Raw genomic sequence first — 22,711 nt, forward strand, 5'->3', positions numbered from 1 at the left:
AGCCACCAGAAGGACCGGCAGGAGCGTGCGCGGGCAGACGGGATGATGGGGACACGGGGACAGAGGAAAAATGACAGGGGAGTTGAGCAGGATGCCCAGACTCCGGTCAGGCTGTCTGGAGGGACGGTACTGATGAACCAAAACAGAGCGAGCGGGGGCGGGGCTGGCCGGGGAGGTTGCAAGGACAGCAGCCGGCGAGGGGTGGCCTGGAGGAGACACCGGATTGGCGTTGCCCGAGGCGCCATTGGACAGGAATGTCCAGGGCCGAGGAGAGGTCTGGGCTGGAGATACTCAAAAGCCACCAGCATTTGGACCGAGTTGGAAGTGTGGGAGGGATGAGATCATGCTGGGGAAGCGCAGCGTGGCCGGGGAAGAGGGCCGGGCCAGGCCTCCAACGTGGAAGCGGGCAGCCCGGCCGCTGACCTACATTCAGTGAGGCCTCGGCTCCAACACGAGTCACCAGGCGGCGCTTCCCCGTGGAGACCCCCGCCCGGCTCCTGCAGGCTGGCGTGGCCCGGGACGGGACCCAGCTGGGGGTCTGCCGCGCCCACACTCACTTGTCGGGAAGGGCCGCGATGTGCTCCAGCAGCTGCCACGGGACGCCCTGCAGAATGACGTTCCGGAAGCTGGCGTGGCTCAGCACGTGGCCCCGGTGGCCGTCGACCGCCAGCACCTGGAGGCCGTCCTCCGTGCTGGGGCGCTTCACGCCGTCCACCTGCAGGCGCAGAGCAACACGGCTGTGATGTGGGGTCCCGAGGCTCTCCTGCCCCATGGCTCCCGTGCGGACCCCGGGGCGGCCTGTCTGCAAAGCTCTTCCACACAGAGTGCCCCCTCCGTGGGTTCTCTGGAGGGGCCTGAGTGACGGCCGCGTCACTTGGACACGGTGGAAGTCACTTTACGTGGACATCGGGTCTTTGCAGGGGTCCTTAGAGTAAGCATCTGGAGGTGAGGTGGTCGTGGATTTGGGACGGGCCCTAAACCAGCGATAAGGTGTGGGAGGAAGCTGGGGGTGTGGGGCTCCCCCGCTCAGGGAGGAGGTGGTGGGGACAGAGGCACCGTGGGGGGGCGTGTCCTCGAGCTGGGACGGCAGGGACGGCCAGCAGCCACCAGAGGCCAGCAGAGGCCTCGGCCACTGCTCCCTCGGAGGCCAGAGAAGGACCTGGCCCTGACATCCCCCGACGTCGGACTTCCGTCCTCCAGGGTGTTCCGGAGGAGGAAGGCTTGGGACAATAGCCTTCGGAGACCGACCGCACCCGGTGGGCAGCCCCCGCCCCCCCCAGGGGCCGGAGCCACCCACTTCAGTGTAGGCGACGTCGCTCAGGAGATGGAAGAAGCGCTGCCTGGAACTTTCCATCTTCACCTCCAGGAAGTGGTCCTTCGTCTTCTGGAACACACAGCCGGGCACGGGCGTCGGTCTCGAGCCGGGCCGCGTCTCCCGCACCCCCGGTCCCCGCATCAGCCCTCGTGGGCTCTGGGCCGCCCCGGCCACTCACCAGCTGGGCGCCAAGGAGCTTCCGGGGCATGGGCACGTCCACGACCGGCCGCTCGGCGAACCGGGGGTAGGCGCTGGCCGTGCAGTCGCTGACGCCGGCGTCCTTGGGCAGCAGAGCCTTGATCTTGATTCTCTCGCAGCCTCTCACCGAGCAGAAGGCGAACCTCTCCCTCTCGCTGTGCGCTTCCAGCTTCAGGAACAGCAGCCTGCCGGGGAGCGGGCCGGTCGGCTCTGGGGCTTCCCAAGCCCCCGGGGGGCCACCCGCCGCCCCCATTAGACACGCGCGCCCTCCAGCACGGCCAGCAGGCCGCGTCTGTCTCGGGTGGTGTGCGGTCAGAGAGAGAAACGCCCGGGGAGAGAGCTAGTAACGGGGCTCGGACCCTTCTCAGAGCCCCTGTCCGCACAGTCCCGCAGTGTCTCACGTTAACCCTCAGACAACCCTGAGCGGTGGGGACTGTGACCCTCCTGATCTCTCAGCCGGGGAAACCAAGGCTCAGAGAAGCCAAGCGAGTAGCCCAGCATCGCACAGCAGGATGGCAACGGCACCGGGTCAGGAAGATGGTCCCAGGCTTCCTGGCCGGGCTGTCCTCGGACGGGAATTGATTCTCGCTTTCCGGAAAGGACCAGACGCGGCCCGGGGGGTGCAGGGCTCAGAGGGTGAGCGCGCCAAGCACGAACTTGGGGCTTATCACTGACGGTTCAGTTCTGGGGGGAGCTTTCAGGTGACTCCCACCCTGGCGACGTTAGCCTCTCTGACACGCGCTGTCCCCGGGCGTTGACCTCGGCCGCGCCCACACTGCCCGGATAGCCCGATGCCGCAGCCCTCACCCCGCACGGCTGGTGGTGCCAAGGACACAGTCTGCACGCGCAGAGAGGCCCCGAGAATTGGGGAAGCCCAATGGTTCGGTCTTCTACCCAGGAAACAAGGCTCCTGGAACCCAGCTCACATCCCCAAGCTCGTAACGGAACCGAGTAAGGCACGGCATCGTCATCGGCAGGCCCTAATCATGGGGACCGAGGATCAGGGGGCATCCAGGTGGCTCAGTCATTAAGCGTCTGCCTTTAGCTCAGGTCGTGAGCTCATGGAAGCCTGCTTCTCCCTCCCCCACACCCCCTGCTTGTGTTCCCTCTCTTGCTCTCAAATAAATAAATAAAATCTTAAAAAAAAAAAAAAAAAGAATGAGAAACGGGAGCACACGGGTGGCGTAGTTGGTTAAGCATCTGACTCTTGGTTTTGGCTCAGGGTCATGATCTCAGGTCGTGAGATCGAGTCCCGCACTAGGCTCTGCGCTGAGTGGAGAGTCTGCTTGCGGTTCTCACTCTCCCTCTACCCCTCCCCTCTGTGCCCTCTCTCTCTCTCTCAAACTGATCTTAAAAAAAGAATGGGAAAATTGCCGTGAAGCAATCCTTTCCTGGACTCCCGGAGGGCTGGCTGGCAATAGCCTCAGGCTTTGGAGGTGTGTGGGCATCCCTGAGACGTCAGATGGCCTCTCCTTTTAGGGGAGGGGACCAAATATCTCCCTGATCGCCGTGGAGAGACGGTCGATCCCTGACGTCTGTCCCAAGTGGAATCTGGGGCCATTCCCCACAGGGTGGGGGCTTTGGGAACGGATAGGCCCGTGCCCAGCCGTGCCCAGTGACCCCCGGGCAGCCACTGCTGATCCCTCTCCATCCCTCCTCATCCACCTCCCTCTGGACGGGGTCGTGTCATCTGCTCCCGCCAGCCTGTGAGGACTGGAGGTAACGCACCGCGTCTCTGTTCTAAGACTCACTGCTGTCACTTTGCTCCCGGAACAGGCACATTTCCTACAACCCCCGCGTGTGTTTCACGGAATGTTGGTTTCCCCCCAAGCTTGGCCGCTTGGAAGATGCCATGAACCACGGAACCGAAGCCCCCAGCAAAGCATTTTACACCCCGGCTGGGAACTCAGTGGTGGCTCTGGGGTCTGCCAGAAGGGCCGGTGGGGGGGGGGGCACACAGGGCCGTGCCGGGGCTCCTCACCCTGAGTCCTCATCCCAGTAGTAGTAGTAATGGCTCCTGCCCGGGAAGCTCTGCTGCACCTTGTCCATCTGGAAGGTGCGCATGAAGGTGCCCGTCTTGGACGTCTGCTTCAGCAAGCGATTGTGCACGTCCGAGAGGATGGAAAAGGTGGTGCCTCGGGGGTAGCAGAACCCCACGCGGATCCAGTCGCCCCTGAAGACAGAAGGAAGGTCAAATTCCGACCAGGGACGTCCGGGGCCCCAGAGTGTCTGGGGCAGCGCCTGGAGAGAGACTGAACCAGCCTCCCCCAGACGGCACCTCCGTTTCTGCAACGGGGGTCACTGCCATATTAGGGTCTGTGCAGAGTGCACGGGGCTGGAGGGCTCACCGGGCACCTCCCAGGTCTGCACTGGGGTGCTCCACCGAGAGCAGAAAGATGCTTCTCATCCAGTTGTTGCTGAGGCATCCAGGACCGGGAGGATGGGGCTCAGCCCCTGGCCCAGCCTGATCTCGGGGCCCACTCCTGTCTCGGGGTGTTGTTTTCCACATCTGACATCTGTCTCCCAGGGACACAGGGACCATGTTCCCAGAAAGCATGCGAGCCTACGTCTGTGAGGCCAGATCCTGAACTACATGCGGTTCCGTCCCCTCTCCTGGTGGCCCTGGGAGGTGACTCCAGCCCCAGCTCCTCGATGGGGCAGAGCAACAGACAGCCCCCATTGGAGCCCACCCTGCGCCCGAGGCCAGCCATGCCCACAGCGGGGGGCTCAGCCCGGGTCTCTGACTCCTCCCTACTGGCTGCTCTCAGCCCCTGTAGAGGCGTCCTTCTGCGGGCTGACTCCGGCTGGCCTGGGGTCCCCGGCATTCGTGGGGAGATGAGCTCACTGCAGCCCCGAGCTCCAGGGGAGCGGCCGTCCCCAGTCACAGCTTCCGGCCGGCGTCCACTCACTTGTTGAAGTTGATGAGCCAGATGATGAGCTCGGCGGGGGCCGTCTGGTCCCAGTGCACGGTGTAGCCCTTCCGCAGGGCCACGACCGGCTGGTACTGCTGGTAGTGGGTGCTCCGGGTCAGCGCGCCCTCCAGGTAGAGGGGCCGGCCCGGGAACTCGTTCTTGATGATCTTCATCCGAAGGTTGCTGGTCTTGTAGGCCTGGATGTACATCTTCTCGAACCCAAAAAGGAAACCCACATCAGGACAATTACGAGGATGGTTCCAAGAGCGTCTGGCTAACATCTGACTACAGGCCCCACTTCCAAAGGACCCTTTTAAGGATGCAAGAACCGACGGCCAAATAAGGGGGCATATCTTCCTGCTGGGGGTGCGCGATCTTGCTGAGGCTCCTTATTCCGGAAATCCTAGTGGACACAGGGGAGGGCTGGCTTCACAGTTGCACGGCAAACCTAAAGCAACTGGAGGGGGGAGGGCCGGAGACCTCGTAGAGTCCTGCTGCGAACACCGCTCCCTTCCCCGGCGACCTTCCTGCCTGCGTGGAGAGACAGCCAGGGGTGTTGCTGCTTCTCCCTCACTTTCTGGGGTCCAGCCTGTGCGGCCATCCCCGTGTCACTACGCCCTGCATGCATCAGTGGCATCTCACTCCAGAGAATGCACAGAAGGTCCCGGGGACCCAAGAGCCCACTTGCCATGGGCCAACCTCAGTGTCAGACACGGTGTCCTGCATTCTCAAGGTGACATCCCCGTGGCTGTGGCCAGCACAGCCACGAGCCACTGTGAACGTGGAGAGGAGGGGTTATCTCCCCTCCGGTTATGCTGCCCCCAAAACGGAGGGGGAAGCCTCAGCACTGCCTGCAGCCCGACACTCAGGAGAACCACAAGTTCAAGGGAAGACGAAGCTGCAGAGGGAAGGGAGGGGCTCACGAGCAAGCGCTACCGATCTGGGCGTTTCTGCAGAAAGACAAGCAACGTGGGGGAAGGAGAGGGTGGGAGGCTCCCCACGGGGCCACGAGCAGCGCCCACGGTGCGGGCACCAAGGTCCAGGCTTCTGTCACCTTCTAACTCCCCAGTTAGACTTCTAACGACCCCACCCAGCCGCAAACTCTGACCCCGCCTCCCAGCGTGCCTTCCCTAAATGGTCAGGGGCCCACGGCTCACCCCAGCCACACATTCTTCACCCTGAGCAGCGGCAGGAGCCTCTCCAGATCCTTCCACAGGGCCACCTCCCCCGGGACTCTCTCTCCAGCAGCCTGCGAGGCAGGTGCCCTTCCCTGGCTCGGGCTCCTGTCTGCACCCGGCTTTCCCGGCCCACAGTCCTTCCCCACGCCTCTAACCAGTCCGCAGCCCCACACTCCTGGCCCTTCTTCCCGCCCTTAGGCTCTCTGTGGGGACCCCTCCTCGGGCCACTGTCCGGCCGCACCTTCTATCCCCCAAACGCCCCAACTTCCTGCCTGACCCTGGCCCTGTCTTCCTGCTGGCCTCCAGCACCCCCACCTCCGTGTGCCCACCCGGCCACGGGGCCCCTTCCCCTCTCTGGCATCAGCTCCCTGTCCCATCTGTCCTGGACCCCAGACCTCTGGCCAGCTCCTTTCTTATCAGCCCCCTTCCTGATGCCCACGGTGCCCGCCTTCACAGTGGCCCCGAGGACAACCTCCTTCCTTCACGCTCGTGTCCTGGGGCCATCGGGGGGCCATTGGGCTCACTGGGCTCCCCCTACTTTCACAGCTTCATTCTCTTGGGCCTGTCCCCTCATTTAGTCACCATTCAGCCACATGGTAGCTAACGGCAGCGTCATAATAGTCAATGAAGATTTTTGGATCTGCCGTGTTCTCCGTGCCATTCCATACAGCAGCCAGGGGCCACTGGGCACTGGAAACGTGGCCAGCGTGGCCAAGGACCTGAATTATAAATTTTATTTTAATTAACTTAAATTTCAAGCCAAAGTGTGTAGAATAGTTTCCCACTAACGTGATTTTTGGTAGGACTGGCTTTCACTTTGTTGAAAACGTATATCCAAATGGGAGTGGGTTCTAAGTACAAAATGGTCCTGGATTTTGAAGATTTAGAACAGGAAGACAAATATAGACATGCCAAGTGCCTTACTAATGATTTTTATATATTGTTTACATGTTGAGATGAAAGTATTCTGAGTATGCTGTTAAAATCCACTATTAAATATTAAAATTGGGGGGCGCCTGGGTGGCTCAGTCGGTTAAGCCTCTGCCTTCAGCTCAGGTCATGATCCCAGGGGCCTGGGATCAAGTCCCGCATCGGGCTCTGCTCAGCGGGGAGCCTGCTTCTTTCTCTGCCTCTGCCTGCCTTTCTGCCTACTTGTGATCTCTGTCAAATAAATAAATAAAATCTTTTAAAAAATTAAAATTGGGGGGTTGGGTGTCTCAGTCGTTAAGCATCTGCCTTTGGCTCAGGTCATGATCCCAGAATCCCGGGTTCGAGCCCCATGTCGGGCTCCCTGCTCAGCGGGGAGCCTGCTTCTCCCTCTCCCCACATCTGACACTCAGTGTCTTTCTCTCTCTCTCGGATAAATAAAATATTTTAAAAATTATTAAAACTAATTTCCCATTTCTTTTTCCTTTTTGACATGACTTCTAGAAAATTTAAGACCAACGTATGGTCTGCATTATGGTTCTGGTGGTCGGGGCTGGTAGAGCCCCTTCTACCCATATGTCATACGAACCCGCGCCCGCGGCCTCACGAAGGAGGCCCAGCCATCCCCCACTCCACAGAGGAGGACGCCGAGGCTCCCAGCCCCGGGGAGCGGGCTTTGCATCCGCCCACACCTTCATGCCGACTTGAAGCCCTGGGCCTGACTAAGTCCAAGCCCTTGACCTCAGGGTGCCCCCTCCTGGGCATCCTGCTTTCCGCCTACACAGCGTTTCCACTTTGACTTTGGCTGAAAATTCGACTGGATGAGGAGGAGCGAGAAAAGAACAACGAGAGGAGAGACAGCCAAATCTCCCTCTCGGCTGGAGCCAAGCCTGCAGGAGGCACGCACTCCGGCTCGTCATGGGACAGGGTGGGGCCGGGTGACCCCAGGGGCGCCCCGGCCTCCCCACCTGTGCGTAGCGCCCGCTGCAGATGGCCCCTCTCCAGTCGGGGACGTTGATGCAGTCCGGGTGCCGGACCAGCCAGTTGTCGTCCTTGGTGAGGTAGGAGCCCGGGTACTCGGACACAGAGCCGTCGATGTCGTGGAACAGCGACGTCTTATCTCCGTCCATGTCCAGCTGGTTGAACCAGGGCCCGGGCTCTCCGAAGAACACTCTGGAAGTAATCTAAACAGAGCCCAGGGAAGTGAGGCCGGGCCAGGGGGGACAGGGAAACGGCAGCTGTCATTGGGCCAGGGAGAAGTTTCCGGTGTTGACGTGACACCCCGGCCAAACCCAAGATGCTCTCGGACGCTGCGGGAGGCCTCACGGCTGACCTCACGGCTGACCTCACGGAGGGAGCCAGACAGAGCCAGACGCTGAGTGGCCTCAGCTCTGGACCCAGCATGGCTATCTGGCCTCTGCTCACGGGAGACTGCGGGTGACCCTATAGAGTGCCCCGAGGAGTGAGCAGAGGGGATGCAGGAGCCTGTGTGTGAGAGGCTGTGTGTGCACGCGCTGTTTCTGGAAGACGGTCTCCCAACCCCAGCTGTGGAGGTCTCCGGGACTGACCTCTCCCAAGCCTCGGCAGCCTGAGTAAAGAAGTGAAGTGGCAAGTTTCCTTCCTTCCCCTCAGTCGGTCAGTGCTGGGCAGACAGGCAAAGGGCAGCCCCAGAGGGGGACCAGGAGGAAGAGGAAAGTTCTGGCAGGTCCTTACCCCAGAGAAAATGGCCCACCTGGCCTTACCCAGCCTCAAAGAGCAGGCACTGTCCTGCCCTCCTCACCGGGGGAGAGATGAGTGGAATGTCTTTAGCAAAGAAGGCCTTGGGAAATTTGGGATTTTAAATTAATTATACCCACTCAGGTGGCCCTGCCATGAGACTCAGTAGTAGGTCAAGACCAAGGCCTTTGGAGGAACAGTCTTAGGCCCTTGATTCTGGCCAGAGCCCCTGCACAGGCTCTGGAGAGGGGGGTGGCGGGGTGAGGGCAAGCGGGCACTTATGCAGCCGGGGCTTGACCTGTGGGGCAACCTACGCTTGTACTTTTCCAGTCTGGATGCCGACAGGCTGGGACGGGGCCCAGCCTGCTTGGAGGAAGTTGTTCACTCCCTGTGGTGGTGGCCACGGCTCAAACTCCAGCCCCAGGGGACCCATGAATCACTGCCCGAAGTCTGGGTCTGCCGGGAGCCCGCCCCAGCGCTGCACTCACCGGGACGTCCTCGAAGGCGATGTTGGTCACGTTGTTATGGGGGCAGCTCTGCCAAGCGTTGTTCAGCCGGAAGGCCAGGGCGCTGGTGTGCCGGCCCTCCAGGGCCGCGAACTTGCGGAAAGTGCAGTTCTGGATGCTGACGGGGCCGTCATAGAACTGAATTCCTCGGATCGGGAAGTTCCTGCGGAGTTATGGAAGTCAGATGTCAGGCCGGCTGCCATGTTGTACCACGACGTTGTGCGCGCCCTCCAAGGTGGATGGACACGGAGACTCCCCGGGTGAACCATGCCTGATCCCCACCTCCAGCGACTCCTCACTGCAGGCATCAGTGACTCAGTAATTAGTTCACTGAGAAAGCATTCACAGATGCAGAAGACGTGCATAAGCAATTGCCAGATGACTTACTGGATGGAGGGAGAGGGGAGGGGAGGGATGGAAGGATGGATGGTGGAAGGATGCATGGAAGGAAAGTAGGAAGGAAGGATGGATGGATGGTGGATGGATGGATGGATGGTGGATGGATGGATGGTGGGTGGATGGTGGATGGATGGATGGATGGATGGATGGATAGATGGTGGATGGATGGATGGATGGTGGATGGATGGATGGATAGATGGTGGATGGATGGATGGATGGTGGATGGATGGATGGATGGACAGATGGATGGTGGGTGGATGGATGGATGGATGGTGGATGGATGGATGGATGGATGGTGGAAGGAAGCATGGAAGGAAGGTAGGAAGGAAGGAAGCATGGATGGTGGATGGTGGATGGAAGGAAGGACAGAGAGATGGAAAGATGGAAAGATGGATGAAGAATGGATAGCTGTTTAGTTGCTGGCTTGGGGTTTGGGGAATTATCCTTTATTTAAATATTTCCCCCAGTTTTTCCATCCTGTGAAGAGGCACTGAGTAAACGCTGTGAGCACTGCTACAGAATGCCAGTATTATGTCCCTTGGGAGACGAGAGCCATTAGTCATTATCGCCTTGTCTCAGCTGCCATAATTTAATCAGATTAAACCCCAGATGAGTTTCGTCTGAGTAAGCCTTTCGATTGCAAGTCTCTGGGGTCTGGGCCAGAATGGAAGGCGATGGTAATGCGTGAGATAACTGTGCGTAACCTTCCCAGCACCCCTTGCAGAGAGGCAGCCCCCCCGCCGGGAGGGCAACGGTATGGAGCTGCCAGTGGATCTCAGGAAGACCATGATCTCCAGGCTTTCGGGAAAGGATGGGGAGGAGGCCACATGCTCAGAGGGGAGGCAGAAGGGACCGGAGAATGGGCCACTTGCCCCAGCAGAGGGCAGGGGCTCAGAGACGCCCCTCAACTGCCTCTTACTCCCGAGCAAGGCTGGGGAGGGGCTGGCTGGGCACCTGGTGCCCAGTCTAGGCTCGTTCCTTCTTCGAGCCCCGTTGGTTCGCTTTTACTGGAGTCTCTGCCTCTGGGCCGGGCCCCTCCTTCCACAGCCGGCACGAAGGAGGAAGGGCAGCAGGAGGGAATAAACACTGAGAAGGTCCCCGGGGAGCGGCGGTACTGCGCAGTGCCCTGTCCTCCACCCTGGCGGCTCCCCGAGGAAAGCCCCGATCATGCCAGTCTTGGCCGGCACCTTCATGGGCCCCAAGGACTCCTGCACTTCTGCATCTGCAGCAGGAGTCGAGTAGCACAGGGCCTGGAGCCGCGGTTCTCGCGGGCGCCTCCGTGCGCGGTTCCCGGTCTTGCGCCCCAGGGACCGGCCATCCGTACTCGCCGCGTACAGAGCATGGGCTCATTTCCTCCTGAGCCCAGCCCAGTCCCTTTCAGGACGCGTCCCCGTGACGGGGAGGGCACAGTCCCCGCTCGTGAAGGGGCTGCGGGGAACCTGCCTGCTTTGGCAGACCCATCAGGCCTCCATAAACGAGCTCAGCCCCGGCGTCATCAGGACATTCTGGCCCTGGGGAGCCGGTGACCCGCAGCAAAGCCACCCCAAACATGCAGAGGCTGACTTGCTCATAAAAATGACCCGAAGGGACGGGTGCAGCCCTTAGACCAGACAAAAACAAGGGCTTCCTGACGGCTTGTGCCCGCGGGGCCCGGGTTCCATCGGCAAAGTCCTCGCAAAGGCCACACCCACTGCAGTGGGAGCTTCAGGCTGTGTCTGGCCCGTCCAGGCAGGAATCACATTTCCCAGGAGAAAGGGAAGATGCTCAGGGAGCCAGAGGGGCCCTTGGAGCTCGGCGAGCGGACCCCTGCGCTGCTGGCCGGCTCCGAGCCTTGCTGTCTGGTTCAGATTCACGTTTGAGCAGAATCACCACCAGACGGACCCCCCCCCCACCTGCTCCATGAGGCTCCCTGAGGAACTGGCCACGTCCGTTGCGTCCCTTCGCTCTCTGAGCCGGTCAGCTCTCCAGGTCACCCCCTCCTCCAACCACTTGTTTGTCCTCGTCCGCACTCTGTGCGAACTCCACGTGCACCCGACTGCCCGCCGGCGGCCCCTCAGCGCAGCCCTACAAGTCTGCAGGGGAACGAGCCTGGCCTCTAGGAATCTCTTCCTGCACTAACTCGTTCAAACCCCCGGGGCCCACGGGGAACGAGTTTCGTCTCGAATGGCCCTGGCCGTCCCGAGGAGGTGTGACAACACCTCCCAAGCTGTTCCCCGAGCGGGACCCCATCTCCCGTCGAAGCTCCCCATCTGTGTGCGACACGGCCTCGGGTTCTGTCCCCTTCCCGGTCATTCCCCGTGGGCCTGAGTCTGTCTGTCCCCTACCCTCAGAAGGATGACGGAGACGAAGGAGCCGTGGTCGCTGAGCTGGACACTGAACGCCACTAATGTGTTCCCAGAACCACGCTGCGTTCCGATCGACACGTGGCCCCGTGGACGGGTCTCCCACACTGTTTTTCTAAATCCTTTCTCCCGTGCTTGATTTCACCCCACTGCCAGCTAACGCCTTTGGGTTGAGTGATCTCTCTGCCGGGTCACCGACAGAGGACCTGACCGCCAGCAGGTGGAAAACACCAGCATCATCCCCTCCACGGCTGCCACATAGCACAAGCCACACAACGAGGAAGCCGCCAAGGCTGCAAACCTACTGGCCTATGGGGAGGGTCCTGCCGCTGTGGTCCAGGCCGCCTGGGCCCCAGATCCTGTTGTCCATCATCTCCGTCCCCACGTTGCCACTCTCGCCCACAAACAGGCTGTTCTTTATCTCCTGCTTGGAGCCTTCGTCGTACGGGAAGGTCCCACCGCTGTAGGGAGAAGGTGTCTGGGCTGAGCGGTACAGAGCGGCTTCCCATGGAGGGCTCAGCACAACGACGGCTGCCCTTACCTGGCCAGGGTCAGGCCGATGCCATTGTCAGCAAACCTGGGGACAAGAGCGGACAGTCAGAGCCTCCCCTCACTGCACACTCGGGGAAGCTGTGCAAGAAAGGACCGTTCCCTGTCCCCAGCTGTGCACCGTGGACACTGTGTGGGGAAGGAGGCACGGGCTGTGCTGAGGGAGCTGGGGGCTCTCCTGCTCAGTGTCTGCTTGCAAAGATGGGGCTCAGCGTTTGAGGCCACACTGCCCCTCGGCAGCACACACACCAGGTTCCGTGAGCCGCCTCCTGTCCCCACCCCTGACTCCAGGGCTAAGCGTGAGGTTGGACCTCGGAGGACCTTGCCTCCCTTGGAGGGCCACCCTCGGGGCATCCGGTAAAGGCGGCTCCAGCTCCCCAACCCCAGCAAGAAGGACAGACAGATGCTAAGCTTCCCAGAGGTCAGGCAGTGCTGGGAAGGGGGGAAACCACGGTCACAGTTACGCTGTGGCCACGCTTCCGAGTCCCCCAAGTTGTGATTTCAAGCCCCAGTTCCACCACTTGCTTGTTGGTCATTAAACACAGCCTCGGCTTACCGTCCCCCAAATGGAGGTGATCATTTGTGTCTTCGGGAAGCCCGGTGACAAGCGCAACCAGGACGCAGGGCACAGCAGGGGCCCAGAGCGTGTGGCTGCGTCCCTCCTCCCTTTTCTCACTGACGGGCTCTGGGGCTGAGAAAGCCTCACCCGGAGGCTGCTCGGTGACCCTGAGCACCTGCGTACGCTGTTTTTAGGGGGGCTGAGGGGACGCTGCTGGCCAGCGGGGGTGGGGGGGACCTGTACCGCTGCCTCGCGAGGGACCAGAAGGCCGAAGCCCACGTGCCTGTTCCTCCCCGCCCTGTTCTCCTCTCCCCCGTGTGGGGAGACATCAGCCCCTCCCTGTCCCGGACCCCACGGCTCTCTCCTCACCGACAGCTGTCCAGCCACACGTCCCCGCCGCGCAGCCAGGCCCCATGGTCCTGGTTCTTGTAGGCGGTGAAATGTCGGATGATGGCAGGCTCCCGGGGCTTCAGCGGGTCGGCGTCCTGGTGAGGGCTGTACCTGGAGCGCACGGTGGGGAGGGCACAGGTGGCCGGGTTGGGGGCTGCAAGCAGAACCCCTTCTGGCCATGAGCTTCCCCCCACGCACAGTGAAGGAAGGCGCCAAGGAGGCCGCTGCCAGCTTCCGTTCCCTGGGCTCTGGCACGAAGCTGCGGAGCCTGTCACAGAAGCCACGTGGGCCGAGGAGCCCCCACCCCACGCGGGCCAGCGCGGGTCACGGTACAGAGGGAAGTCCAGCCGGCCAGGTGCGATCCCTGCGCGCAGTGTGGCCCCTGGGCTGGGAATGCCCAGCCCCCCACCGACGGGGGACTCTCGACCTCACGCCGGCTCTGGGCTCAGCTCCTGGGCTGCACATGGGGCTCGGTGGCGTCCAGACCGGCAGATGCCGCCGTCCACATTATCACTCACTCTGAAGCAGGCCAAGTACCTCGGCCTCTTTCAAGGGCACTGAGCTGTCTAATGACCTTGAGGTTTTGAAAGCACCTTTGGAAAGTGGCCTCCTGCCTCCGGCTGAGCTCAGTCCCGTCCCAAGAGCCCAGGGGTGCAATTCCCCCGACTTCTCTCTTCCCCTGTAGCTCTCGGCCCAACTGGCGGATGGACCAGGTCATGGCTGTGGCTGAGGGATCCAGGAACCTCTAGAGATTTCTATCTCCCTTCCACGGCTATAGCCGAAGCCTACTTCAGACTTTGCCCCGCTCAGATTTTTACCACGCTACGCCAGCCGCTAGCTCCAGGCCCAGGACGGAGAGGGCTCACCAGCTACCCGATGAGCGAGCGAGCGAGTGAGTGGGGAGAGCGGAGGTGGGTCAGGAGGTCAGCAGGGAGTGCGTGCATCCCCAGGGGTGGCTACCTGGCAGAGATGATGGAGAGGAAGGGCCTCTTGTCCTTGGCAGAAGCCTCGGTAGTCTTGACCCCGTTGTCTATGATCATGCCAGCCTGCGGGGAGGGGACAGTCAGGGACACGGTCACTTCCACTTCCAGGCTCCGACACCTCCTCAGGCCCAGCCTCACCACACGCTCTTGCACACTCCAGGAAAACCTGCCGTGCTGTCGGGATGCATTAACAGAAGTACGGGGTCTGCAGAGAGGGAGGTGAGCAGCCCGTATGGCTCAGCTTTGCTCAGAGCAAATCTGGAATAAGGCATCCTCTTGGAGGTGTGCGTGAGGAAGCTGAGATCTGGAGGGTTACGTGTCTCGTCCAGGGTCACGCAGCGAAGTCCATGCCCGGAACTCACCTTGCTTTGGGCAGTTAAAAGCCTGGGCCCCATGTCAAGGGCAACAGGCACACGCTCCTGGGAAACGTGTCTGCAGAGACTTAGAGGAACTGCTGAATGTAGGTCTTGTCTCCCCCCAAGAGGCAGGGGTCTGGGGTCCTCCCACAGCTCTGCCTGGGCTCCTGCCTGACTCAAGGGCAGACCCTCCATTCCTGTTTGGCCCTGAAGGTGTTTACATGGTCAGCCCTGGGCGCACGGGAGTCGGCCACCCAGTGCCGGGCCTCCTGGCCTCCTGGGAAGGCCCAGACCCAGACTCCCTTCTCCTGTAACCAGAGGCCACTCTGGCTGGTGCATTCCTAAGTCAGGGTGTCATGGGTCAAAAGACGAAGGGCCAGATCCCCAGCTGCTTGCTCCTGAGCCATGACCTTCGCCCCCAAGCCCCGGCTGTGGCCTGCGTTAAGACAGGCTAAGAACACCGATATCAGAGGACGGCGAAAGTCCCAGTGCTGGCCCCGGACCATCGCTCCAGACTAGGACCCTCACCCAAGGGGAGCAGGGGCGGGGCTCATGGGGGGGGCACCACGCCCAGGACTCCATCCAATCAGTGCAGCTCGCGATTCCTGCCCCCTCCCTCCTCACCCTGCCCATCCCCCACCTGGGCCCGCGAGTCCCTGCCTACCTCCTGTCCTGCTCACAGCCCCCTGCTTCGAAAGTCCCCTACCCTGGCGCTACCTGGCCCAGTGTCCAGCTCAGGGGAAGGCTTCTCAAGGAAGGGGTCCCGACAAGCAGCCAGCACAGCATTTCCCCTGCCCGGCCACCCCCCGCCCTGTGCCCTTCACCTCTGTGCCATTACTGTATAGCCCGGGACAGTCTCAAGAACCCCTGCTCTGTCAAGGGGACACGGCTGCTCCTCGTCTCTACTCTCTGTCCCGAGAAACTCATCATGCTTGGCCTCTGGGCCCCAATGCTACCCAGTCCCCTCTGCTGCCCCGAGCTGGCAGGCCCCTCTCCCACCCCACCACGGGTGTAAGCCTGGCTGGCTCCAAGAAGATTCCCTTCTCCACAGTAATCCCCTGAAGGAGGTTTTTTCTCTCCATCCTGATGCATCCATCCCCTCCGGGGCTCGGCTTCCTCTTCTGTCCCAGTAGGGGCTGGACCAGAAGATCAGCCTCCACCAGTGCACACTGCACCAGCCCCCCAAGGCCACCTCTGCACCCCCGGGTGCCCCCTCTGGCCTCAGCCTGGCTCCCCCGCTCTGTGTCCCCTGGCTCCATCCTTGCTGCTGTCCCGGGTGGGCGTCCTCGACACAGCGGGAGTCCCAGGCCTCCTTCCCGGCACCCAGTGTGGTTCTGGACTAGGAGCTTCTGTTTCCCACCTGCCCCTCGGCTCTGCATGGACTGAGCAGCCCACCTCCGGGAACAAAGCAGCAGGATCCGAGGGAAGGACGTGCAAGCTGCCTCCACCCTCCTTCAGGACGGGTGCCTGGTGCTCTGAAGCTGGCAGGTCAGGCTATGCCTTCAGGGTCAGGCAGCCCTTGCTGCTTCCAGCTCTGGCCAGAGGCTAAGGCAGGGCCAAGGGAGGCACAGCATGGGACATTCTCCTAAGAACGGCAGGAGCCCAGGAGGCTTTGCTTTTCTGCAGGCGGGCTCTAGGAACCCCGTGGCTGTGGCCCGCAGCCAGCAGGCTGTCCCAGCTCTGAAAACCTGCAGGCCCAGGAGGGAGGTCGGCCAGGCCGGCCGGGGAGGCGGGGTCTGGAGAGACTTACCCGGTAGTTGGAATGTGCTCGGTTGTTATGGAATTTTCCCAGCGGAATGTGCTCTGAATAGCCTGGGGGGTACATCCCCTCCGAGGGGCCTGTGGGCACGTGGTGGAAGATGAACCAGAACCCGGTCTCCTGTTGGGGGGGTGCGGGGGGAGCCACAGAGGTCAGCCCCGCAGGCTGCTTGCTGGGGCCGCGGAATGGCCCGACGGGGGCAGGACCCAGCACGGCCCCGGATCGGGCCCCCTGCCGCCCCTCCCCAAACGGCCGGCTCGGGGTCTGTGATGCTCCTGGCTCTTCCCTTTCGTTGTGCAGCTCTGGACAGTGAGGCCCAGAGACGGCACCTGACCCCTCAGGTCCCATGGATGCTACGTGGCAGGGAGGAGTGGGTGAGAGCAAGGTTGTGTGGACAGAGCCCCGCGCTGGAGTCCCATGGGCGCCCCTGGGCACGTTCGCCCTCCTGCCCCTGCTTCCCTGACCAGCAGGTGGACGGGACAGGCCCCTGCCGCGTAGGGCTGATGCACGAATTACACCGTTCCAGCGGAGAGCACCGGTGGGCGGGGCACGGCGCCAAGCCACACCCATTTCCATGGACTAATCAGTCCTTTCGGTCAAGTGCTCTGATCCCCCGTATGGTAAAGGTACGGGGGCCATTGCTTAAAGCCAAGTCCAGGGACCCCTTTGTCCCAGCTGAACCTGGCCAGGGGCTCCTTCCCCCTCCCCGCCACCCTGGTTTACTTCCTGCCGAAGAAGAAGGGGTCGTTCTGCTCACCTCGGAGCCCGCGGCCGCACAGTTAATGAGGTTGTTGTTGGGGTTGGCCATCCAGAAGGTGGACACCGCACTGCGGGGGTGGGGCAGAGACCGCGTGACGTCACCCAGCGGCCGCTGGCTGCCCTGCCCCCCACCCCAGGCATGAGAAACCCTTAGCCCGCTGTGAAACCCGGTCCGCTCGTGCGAGGGCGGCGGCCTTCCGCGGCTCGAGGGCTCGCAGTTCAAAGGGGGCACGGGGCTCGCTGAGGTGGAGGCCGTTGGTGGCTGAAGTCAGAGCCCGGCTCTCCAACGAGGAGAAGCCACCAGTGCCCCAGACGGGGCCAATACTCGGGGAGAGGCCCACAATGGAAGGCTGACCACACGGGCTGTCCTGTCTGTCTCCAAATAGGAGAGGACGCCTCGTGCCCGCGGGTACCCACTGGGGCTCCTGGGGGGCAGCCCACGGCCTCGCAGAGGAGGGCCACGGGACGTCAGGGGAAGCCAAGGATGAGAACCGTGGTTCTCCGTGGACAGGAATGATGGCCACGGGCGAGCAGAGAAGGAGGGAATAGACAGCAGGCCCTCCGTGGCCTCTGTGGCCTCCGTGGCCTCCGCTGAGAGACTGAGGGCCGTAGGGGGCTAAGGCTGGGAGGCACAAGCCACTTAGAAGCCCCGGGGTGCGGAGGTCAGAGGCCTGGCCGGGGCGGGTGAGCGAACGCCTGCTCGCAGGGCCCTCCGGGGTGCGGGCCTGCGTTGGCCCGTGGCGGGAGGGGGAGGCACTCACTTGCAGTCCTGCCGGGGCTTGGGGACGTAGCCTGGGTAGGAGTCTTCTGTGATGGTCCTGCACATCTTGCTGTCACGGTCGGAGGGGAGGAGGGTTCCAGACTTGACGAGGAGGCCCAGACAGTGGTCAAAGGTGTTCCGTTCCTCTGGCCCATCCTCCGTGAAGAAGCAGTGGCCCAGAGAGTTATAGCCCACCACGTCCTTGACCTGCGGGGATCAAGACCGGGGGCCTCTCACCCAGCGTCCCGGTGTTCCGGAGCCTAGCCGTTTGTTCCGCGAACGTGACAGGGCACGGGCAGCACCCCAGGTCCCGTGAGGAACCCCGCCGGCTTAGGGAGGGGCCTGGCACAGGTGCGCGGCCCGAGGGCTGGGACGGGGACTTCAAAGCCCCTTCCAGCATAGGGTGGGGCAGGGACAAACTGTGAGAGGCGGGGCCCACGCAGGCGAGAGCACCCCGGGGACACAGCCTATGAGGAGGAACTGCACAGAATCCAGCCCACGGGAAAGGGCGGGGACGGCTTCCCCTGGGGGGCGGCATCTGAGTCCCACAGGCTGTGCCCTCCCCATGGCCCACGATGTACATTGGGCAACCTTTGCAACCCTCGGGCCAAGAGGCAGAGACGGCCCCAGACTCTAGCTCCTCCACGTCCCGGAGTCAGCGGGAGAAGCCGTCGCTGAGAGCGCGGGGCACGGTCCCAGCAGGGCGTCCCGGCAGCGCGGCCCGGTGGCCCGGGGGACGCGGCTCCCTCACCCCGTCACAGGTGAGGCACTCCCACTCCACAATCTCTGAAGCCCCTTCTGGGTCTGAACCCCACGAGCACATCACTCTCAGAACTAAAAAGTCCTTACGGGGTCTCTGGCCTGAGCCGCCTCCCTCCCCAAGGCCAGGCGGCCTGTGAGCACGCCGGACACACGGGCATGGCACTTCTACTTGAATGCCCCAGACACGGGATACTCACTACCGCAAAGGTAGCCTGTGCACGGCAGAGCACTGACGATGGCAAGAAATACCCACTGAACGTCACTGAGATCTCGACCCTCACCCTAGGATATCAGTTCGATCCGCACGGATTACGCACCTACCGGCAAGCCAGGCCCTGGAACATCCAGACCCCATCCCGAAACAGCTCCCCATCAGTACCCTTAACACTTCCGGGAGCCATCCCGTCCCTTGTGGGATGTTTCACGGAGTTCCGGGCTTCTGTCCTCGCCACAAGTCAGCAGCATTCCTCCGTGTGACAACAAAAATGTCTCAGACACTCGCTGCCAAGCAGTCCCGCGGGTTGGGGGTGGCACAGTTCCCTCTGGCGGGGACGCACAGACCCCAGGTGAGCACCCCAGACTCCGAAGTCCACCCCGGACTCCTCCCTAGGACAGAGCCTGCATGCCCCAATCTCCAGACAGCTACGTTCTAGAAGCATCCAGAACCGGGACCCTTCACGTCCTTTTCATCTTGCTGAAGTCTTACACAGTTCTAGAATACTTGGTTTTGGTTTTTGGCTTTGTTTGGTTTTTAGAGCTAAGGAAACAGACTCGGGAAAATGCAGTGATTTGCCCAAGGTCGTGCCACCCGTGTGTTCAGAGTCAGGCAGGGCTGGGACCCCCCACTTTCTTACTGTGTCCATTCGCCCCACAGGGGAGGATCCAAACACCCAGACCGCCTTGTTCCAGGCCGGCTGTGTTCCCTCCACATCCCTCCCTGATCCTTGGTCATTGGCAAGGGCGTGATCTGGAGTCCTGTTCTGTCCCTCACTGAGCAGTGAGCAAACACCAGGGCCATCTGATGGGGCGGCCTCCCTCCGTCCCCGTCAGCTGGGAAAGCAGCTTATAAACAGCCTGGGAAGACAAGCAGGGAGGAAGCGGGGGCTGCTGGGGCCTGCGGGGCCGGCTTCGAGCACGTGCCAGACGGCCACTCTCAGAGGAGGACCCTGCTGCCCAGAGCGGGGCTGTGGGGGGGTCCCAGCGAGCTCACGAACCCGGAGCCGGAGCCGCGTTCAGACCCAGGCCTCCCGCCTCCTGCCCACGGCTCTTTCAGAATCCGAAGTGCCCACTTTCCCCGCTGTCCCGACCACAGCCCACGTGGCCCGTCTCTGCAGACACGGGAATGAAAGATGAGTCAGGGACGCTCATTCTAACCAATGCCCCGGGAAGAGATGCCCTCCAAGACCCTCGCGGTGTACGCTGGAGAGAAGTCCCCACTGGAAGGAATAACAAGAACTAGCCTTCGTGGGGTGTCGAATGTGTTACAGACGTTATCTCCTTTACTTCCTACCACGGTGCGGTTCCCTTTCGCCTTCCGACCGGATTCTCCGTCCGCCGATTCTGTTCTGTTCTGTTCTACCAGTTGTCAACAGCCCCCAAGGGAAACAATCCCCTTTGTCTTGTGTCTTCTCATCAGGGGCAGGTGGGGACGGCACCGGCGCGGAGGGGACAGCGGAGGGAGGGGACAGCGCGGTGAGGGGGAGGAAAGGGCTGGGTGGGAGCAGAAGACGCAAGTCCAAGCCTTGGCTCAGCCACAGACTTGCTGCACATCTCCCAGGCGCCCCGGGGTGACAGGTGCCTTCTAAAAGCTGGCTCTTAGGTCTCTGATCCTTCTGCCTCAGCACGTTTCCCAGAATTGAATATTTACACTTTGACACAGCCTGAGACAGAGAGGCAGACAGAGGAATCTGTACCCCGTAGCCGCACGCCCGACAACACAATACGGGTTTGCAGGGGGCCACCAAGTCCCTGGGCGGCTAGCCCCCAGCCCGCACCCCGCTCCCAAGCGCAAATCACACCTTTCCCTCCCTTTGTCGGCACGTCAGCCCTGCGGAAGGTTGGCAGTGCGAACAGGGATTCCCAGAAGCTGTTTCAGGTCTTCGAGTACAGTTAGGTGGGGTCCCGGCATGAGATTACGAAGGAGGAAAGAGCTCAGCCCTCAGGGGCTGCTTCATCTGAAACGACCATGTAATTTATTGCCTGAACCCGGACGTTATTTTAGAGGGAAGGAGGAAGCTGTTAGGGACAACGCTGGGGAAAAGCCTATAAAGTGGAGGGTTGTGTGCAGACCGACCTCCACCAGCGAGAAGAAGCTGCCGCCTGCCTCCACCTTCCCAGGCGAGTGTGAAACCGTCCAGACCAGCGAGAAACTTGACCCCAGATACAATCAGACTGGAAGACGCATTTCCAGATTCTACCACTCACTTGGAGTTCTTCAAGCCACTGAAGAAAAGAACCTATTTTTGCCGAGTCTTAAGGAGTATGTGACCAGGCAGACAGGAGCCAAGAAGGGCAGTTGAGAACCAGGTCGGGCTCTGCCCGCCCGGGAGGACCGAGCCCCATGAGGCTGCCCCAGAGAGGCACGAGCGGGAAGGAGCCCGGGAAAGAGAGGCCTGGCGCCCACGGCCAGCCGCCCCCCGAGCTGATGGGAACGCACCTGCCCTCTTCCCCAGCGCACCGCTTCCCCAATCCGCCCGCAGAAGCCCCAGCCTGGCACACTTTGGGGGAAAGTGAGCGCCGCTGTCTGACTTCCTGCGGGGGCTCAGGCGGGAAGGAGAATTGGGAGCAGCTATCGGAATCCAAAAGCCAGGGAGACTGAATTCGAGAAACCAGGAAACGGGGCCAACAGACTCCTGGCCCGTGGTTCCCAGATCTGGGCGGGGAGAGAAGGCGCTGGGCGCCCGCTCTACAGGGTAAGGGACCACAGCCGTAGCAGCAGGAGAAAGCTGCGGGACTGGCGTGTCCCTGAGGCTGGACGGCGGTGGGGGGCGGGCTCCGGCCAGGTGTGGGGCCCCCAGACGCCTTTGCACCAACGACCACACACTTCGAGCCGTGGACCAGGTGGGGACGAAGGAAAGGATGGTTTTCTGCTCCCACCGCCTCTTTGCCTTGAAAATGGAAGGGGTGGGGGAAGCAGACGGAATCCATACCGGAGTCTTTCTACCTCCCGAAAGCTCTGGGACAGATTTGCTGCTCCCAGGAGAGAGCAGGCAGATCCCCTGCGTCCCTCTTGCCTGCCCCACAGCTCAGAAGCTCACGGAGATGCAGGGGGAGCCCGCCATGGGCCCTTAGCTGCCTGCCTGAAGGGGACGGACAAGAGAGCCTTTCTCTGAGGGCCGGATGCATCCCGCACTGGCCAGCGTCCTGGGGCTTCTGTGGCGACCACCCGGTTTCAAAGAAAGCACCACCGCTGGCATCGGTGTCCCGAGAGGCATCTCCCCAGCTCTGTTCTGTAGGCCTCTGCTCGCACCGACGCCGCTCTGGGAACCCTAACATCTGCCTCTTCCGTGAACGGGACGTGAAGGGCAACGGAAGTTCGATTTAAGAACGAACCGTGACAACGAGCGCTCAGAGCAAGCAGAACTCCCAGACGCCCGCCTGTTATCTTCCTTAACTAACCCGCCGCTGTTCCGAGCTCAGCCGTCACCCCGCCAGAGAACGCCCCGAGGGTCTGCGCACATTCGACCCGCACGCCCCGCAGACCAGCAGAACAGCCCACACCCGCCCCCGGGGCCGCACCGTCCGTGCGCACTCAACCGTGGGCTTTTACAGAGGAGAAAACAGACATGAGAGGGGAAGTGACTGCCCCATGACCCACGACAGGTCCATGGCAGGAGTCAGATGGACACCCAGGCCCCGGAGGCCGAGCTCACACTGTCTGGTACCACGCTCCCGGCCTTTCCCACCTGTCGTCCACCTTGCTGACTTTCTGCTTCCGCGAGAACACGTTCTCCTTTCTTCCTCCTTGAGCCCCAAACTGCCCCCACGTTCGGCGATCATTCCAGCCACAGCCCTCCTGTCCCTGCCACAGAGAACTGGCCAGTTCCTGGTTAGTGCCCCGACGTGAGCCAGTGGGCAGGTGGCTGGCCTGGGGCTCCCTTGTGCCCCTGCCCCTCACAGCCCCCTGAGCTGGCTGCGACTCCCCACTTGGCCGAGGAGGACAGCAGAGGTTTGGGGATGTCCAACGATTTGCCCACGATGCCCCAGCTCACAAGCGGTGGGCCGAGCTCTGGAACCTGTGTGCTTCCGGACGAGGCCCCAGAGCCCTCCCTCTCCTCTCAGGGGGCCTTTGAAGCAGCAGAGGACACACGCCCCCAGCCCCTGTGCCACACAGCCGTGTGG

The 22,711-nt window shown here is 61.9% G+C and overlaps 1 protein-coding gene across 3 annotated transcripts in view; it reads right to left on the reverse strand.

The window, feature by feature from the left end:
• Positions 1 to 22,711, reverse strand: part of LOC122893377 (cell migration inducing hyaluronidase 1) — a 54,956-nt gene that overhangs the window by 6,666 nt on the left and 25,579 nt on the right. For all 3 annotated transcript variants that reach the window (XM_044230343.1, XM_044230340.1, XM_044230342.1), the window contains 14 exons: positions 17,610 to 17,815; positions 16,847 to 16,916; positions 16,081 to 16,209; positions 13,952 to 14,037; positions 12,971 to 13,102; positions 12,035 to 12,070; positions 11,799 to 11,954; positions 8,735 to 8,915; positions 7,499 to 7,714; positions 4,423 to 4,634; positions 3,495 to 3,686; positions 1,494 to 1,698; positions 1,298 to 1,384; positions 558 to 715 (listed from right to left, as the gene is read on the reverse strand). In XM_044230343.1, the coding sequence (XP_044086278.1) occupies positions 558 to 715; positions 1,298 to 1,384; positions 1,494 to 1,698; positions 3,495 to 3,686; positions 4,423 to 4,634; positions 7,499 to 7,714; positions 8,735 to 8,915; positions 11,799 to 11,954; positions 12,035 to 12,070; positions 12,971 to 13,102; positions 13,952 to 14,037; positions 16,081 to 16,209; positions 16,847 to 16,916; positions 17,610 to 17,815 (2,066 nt within the window). The remainder of the gene's footprint in view (positions 1 to 557; positions 716 to 1,297; positions 1,385 to 1,493; positions 1,699 to 3,494; positions 3,687 to 4,422; positions 4,635 to 7,498; positions 7,715 to 8,734; positions 8,916 to 11,798; positions 11,955 to 12,034; positions 12,071 to 12,970; positions 13,103 to 13,951; positions 14,038 to 16,080; positions 16,210 to 16,846; positions 16,917 to 17,609; positions 17,816 to 22,711) is intronic.

The sequence above is a fragment of the Neovison vison genome, chromosome 13 (assembly GCF_020171115.1).
Source record: "Neovison vison isolate M4711 chromosome 13, ASM_NN_V1, whole genome shotgun sequence".
NCBI lineage: Eukaryota > Metazoa > Chordata > Mammalia > Carnivora > Mustelidae > Neogale > Neogale vison.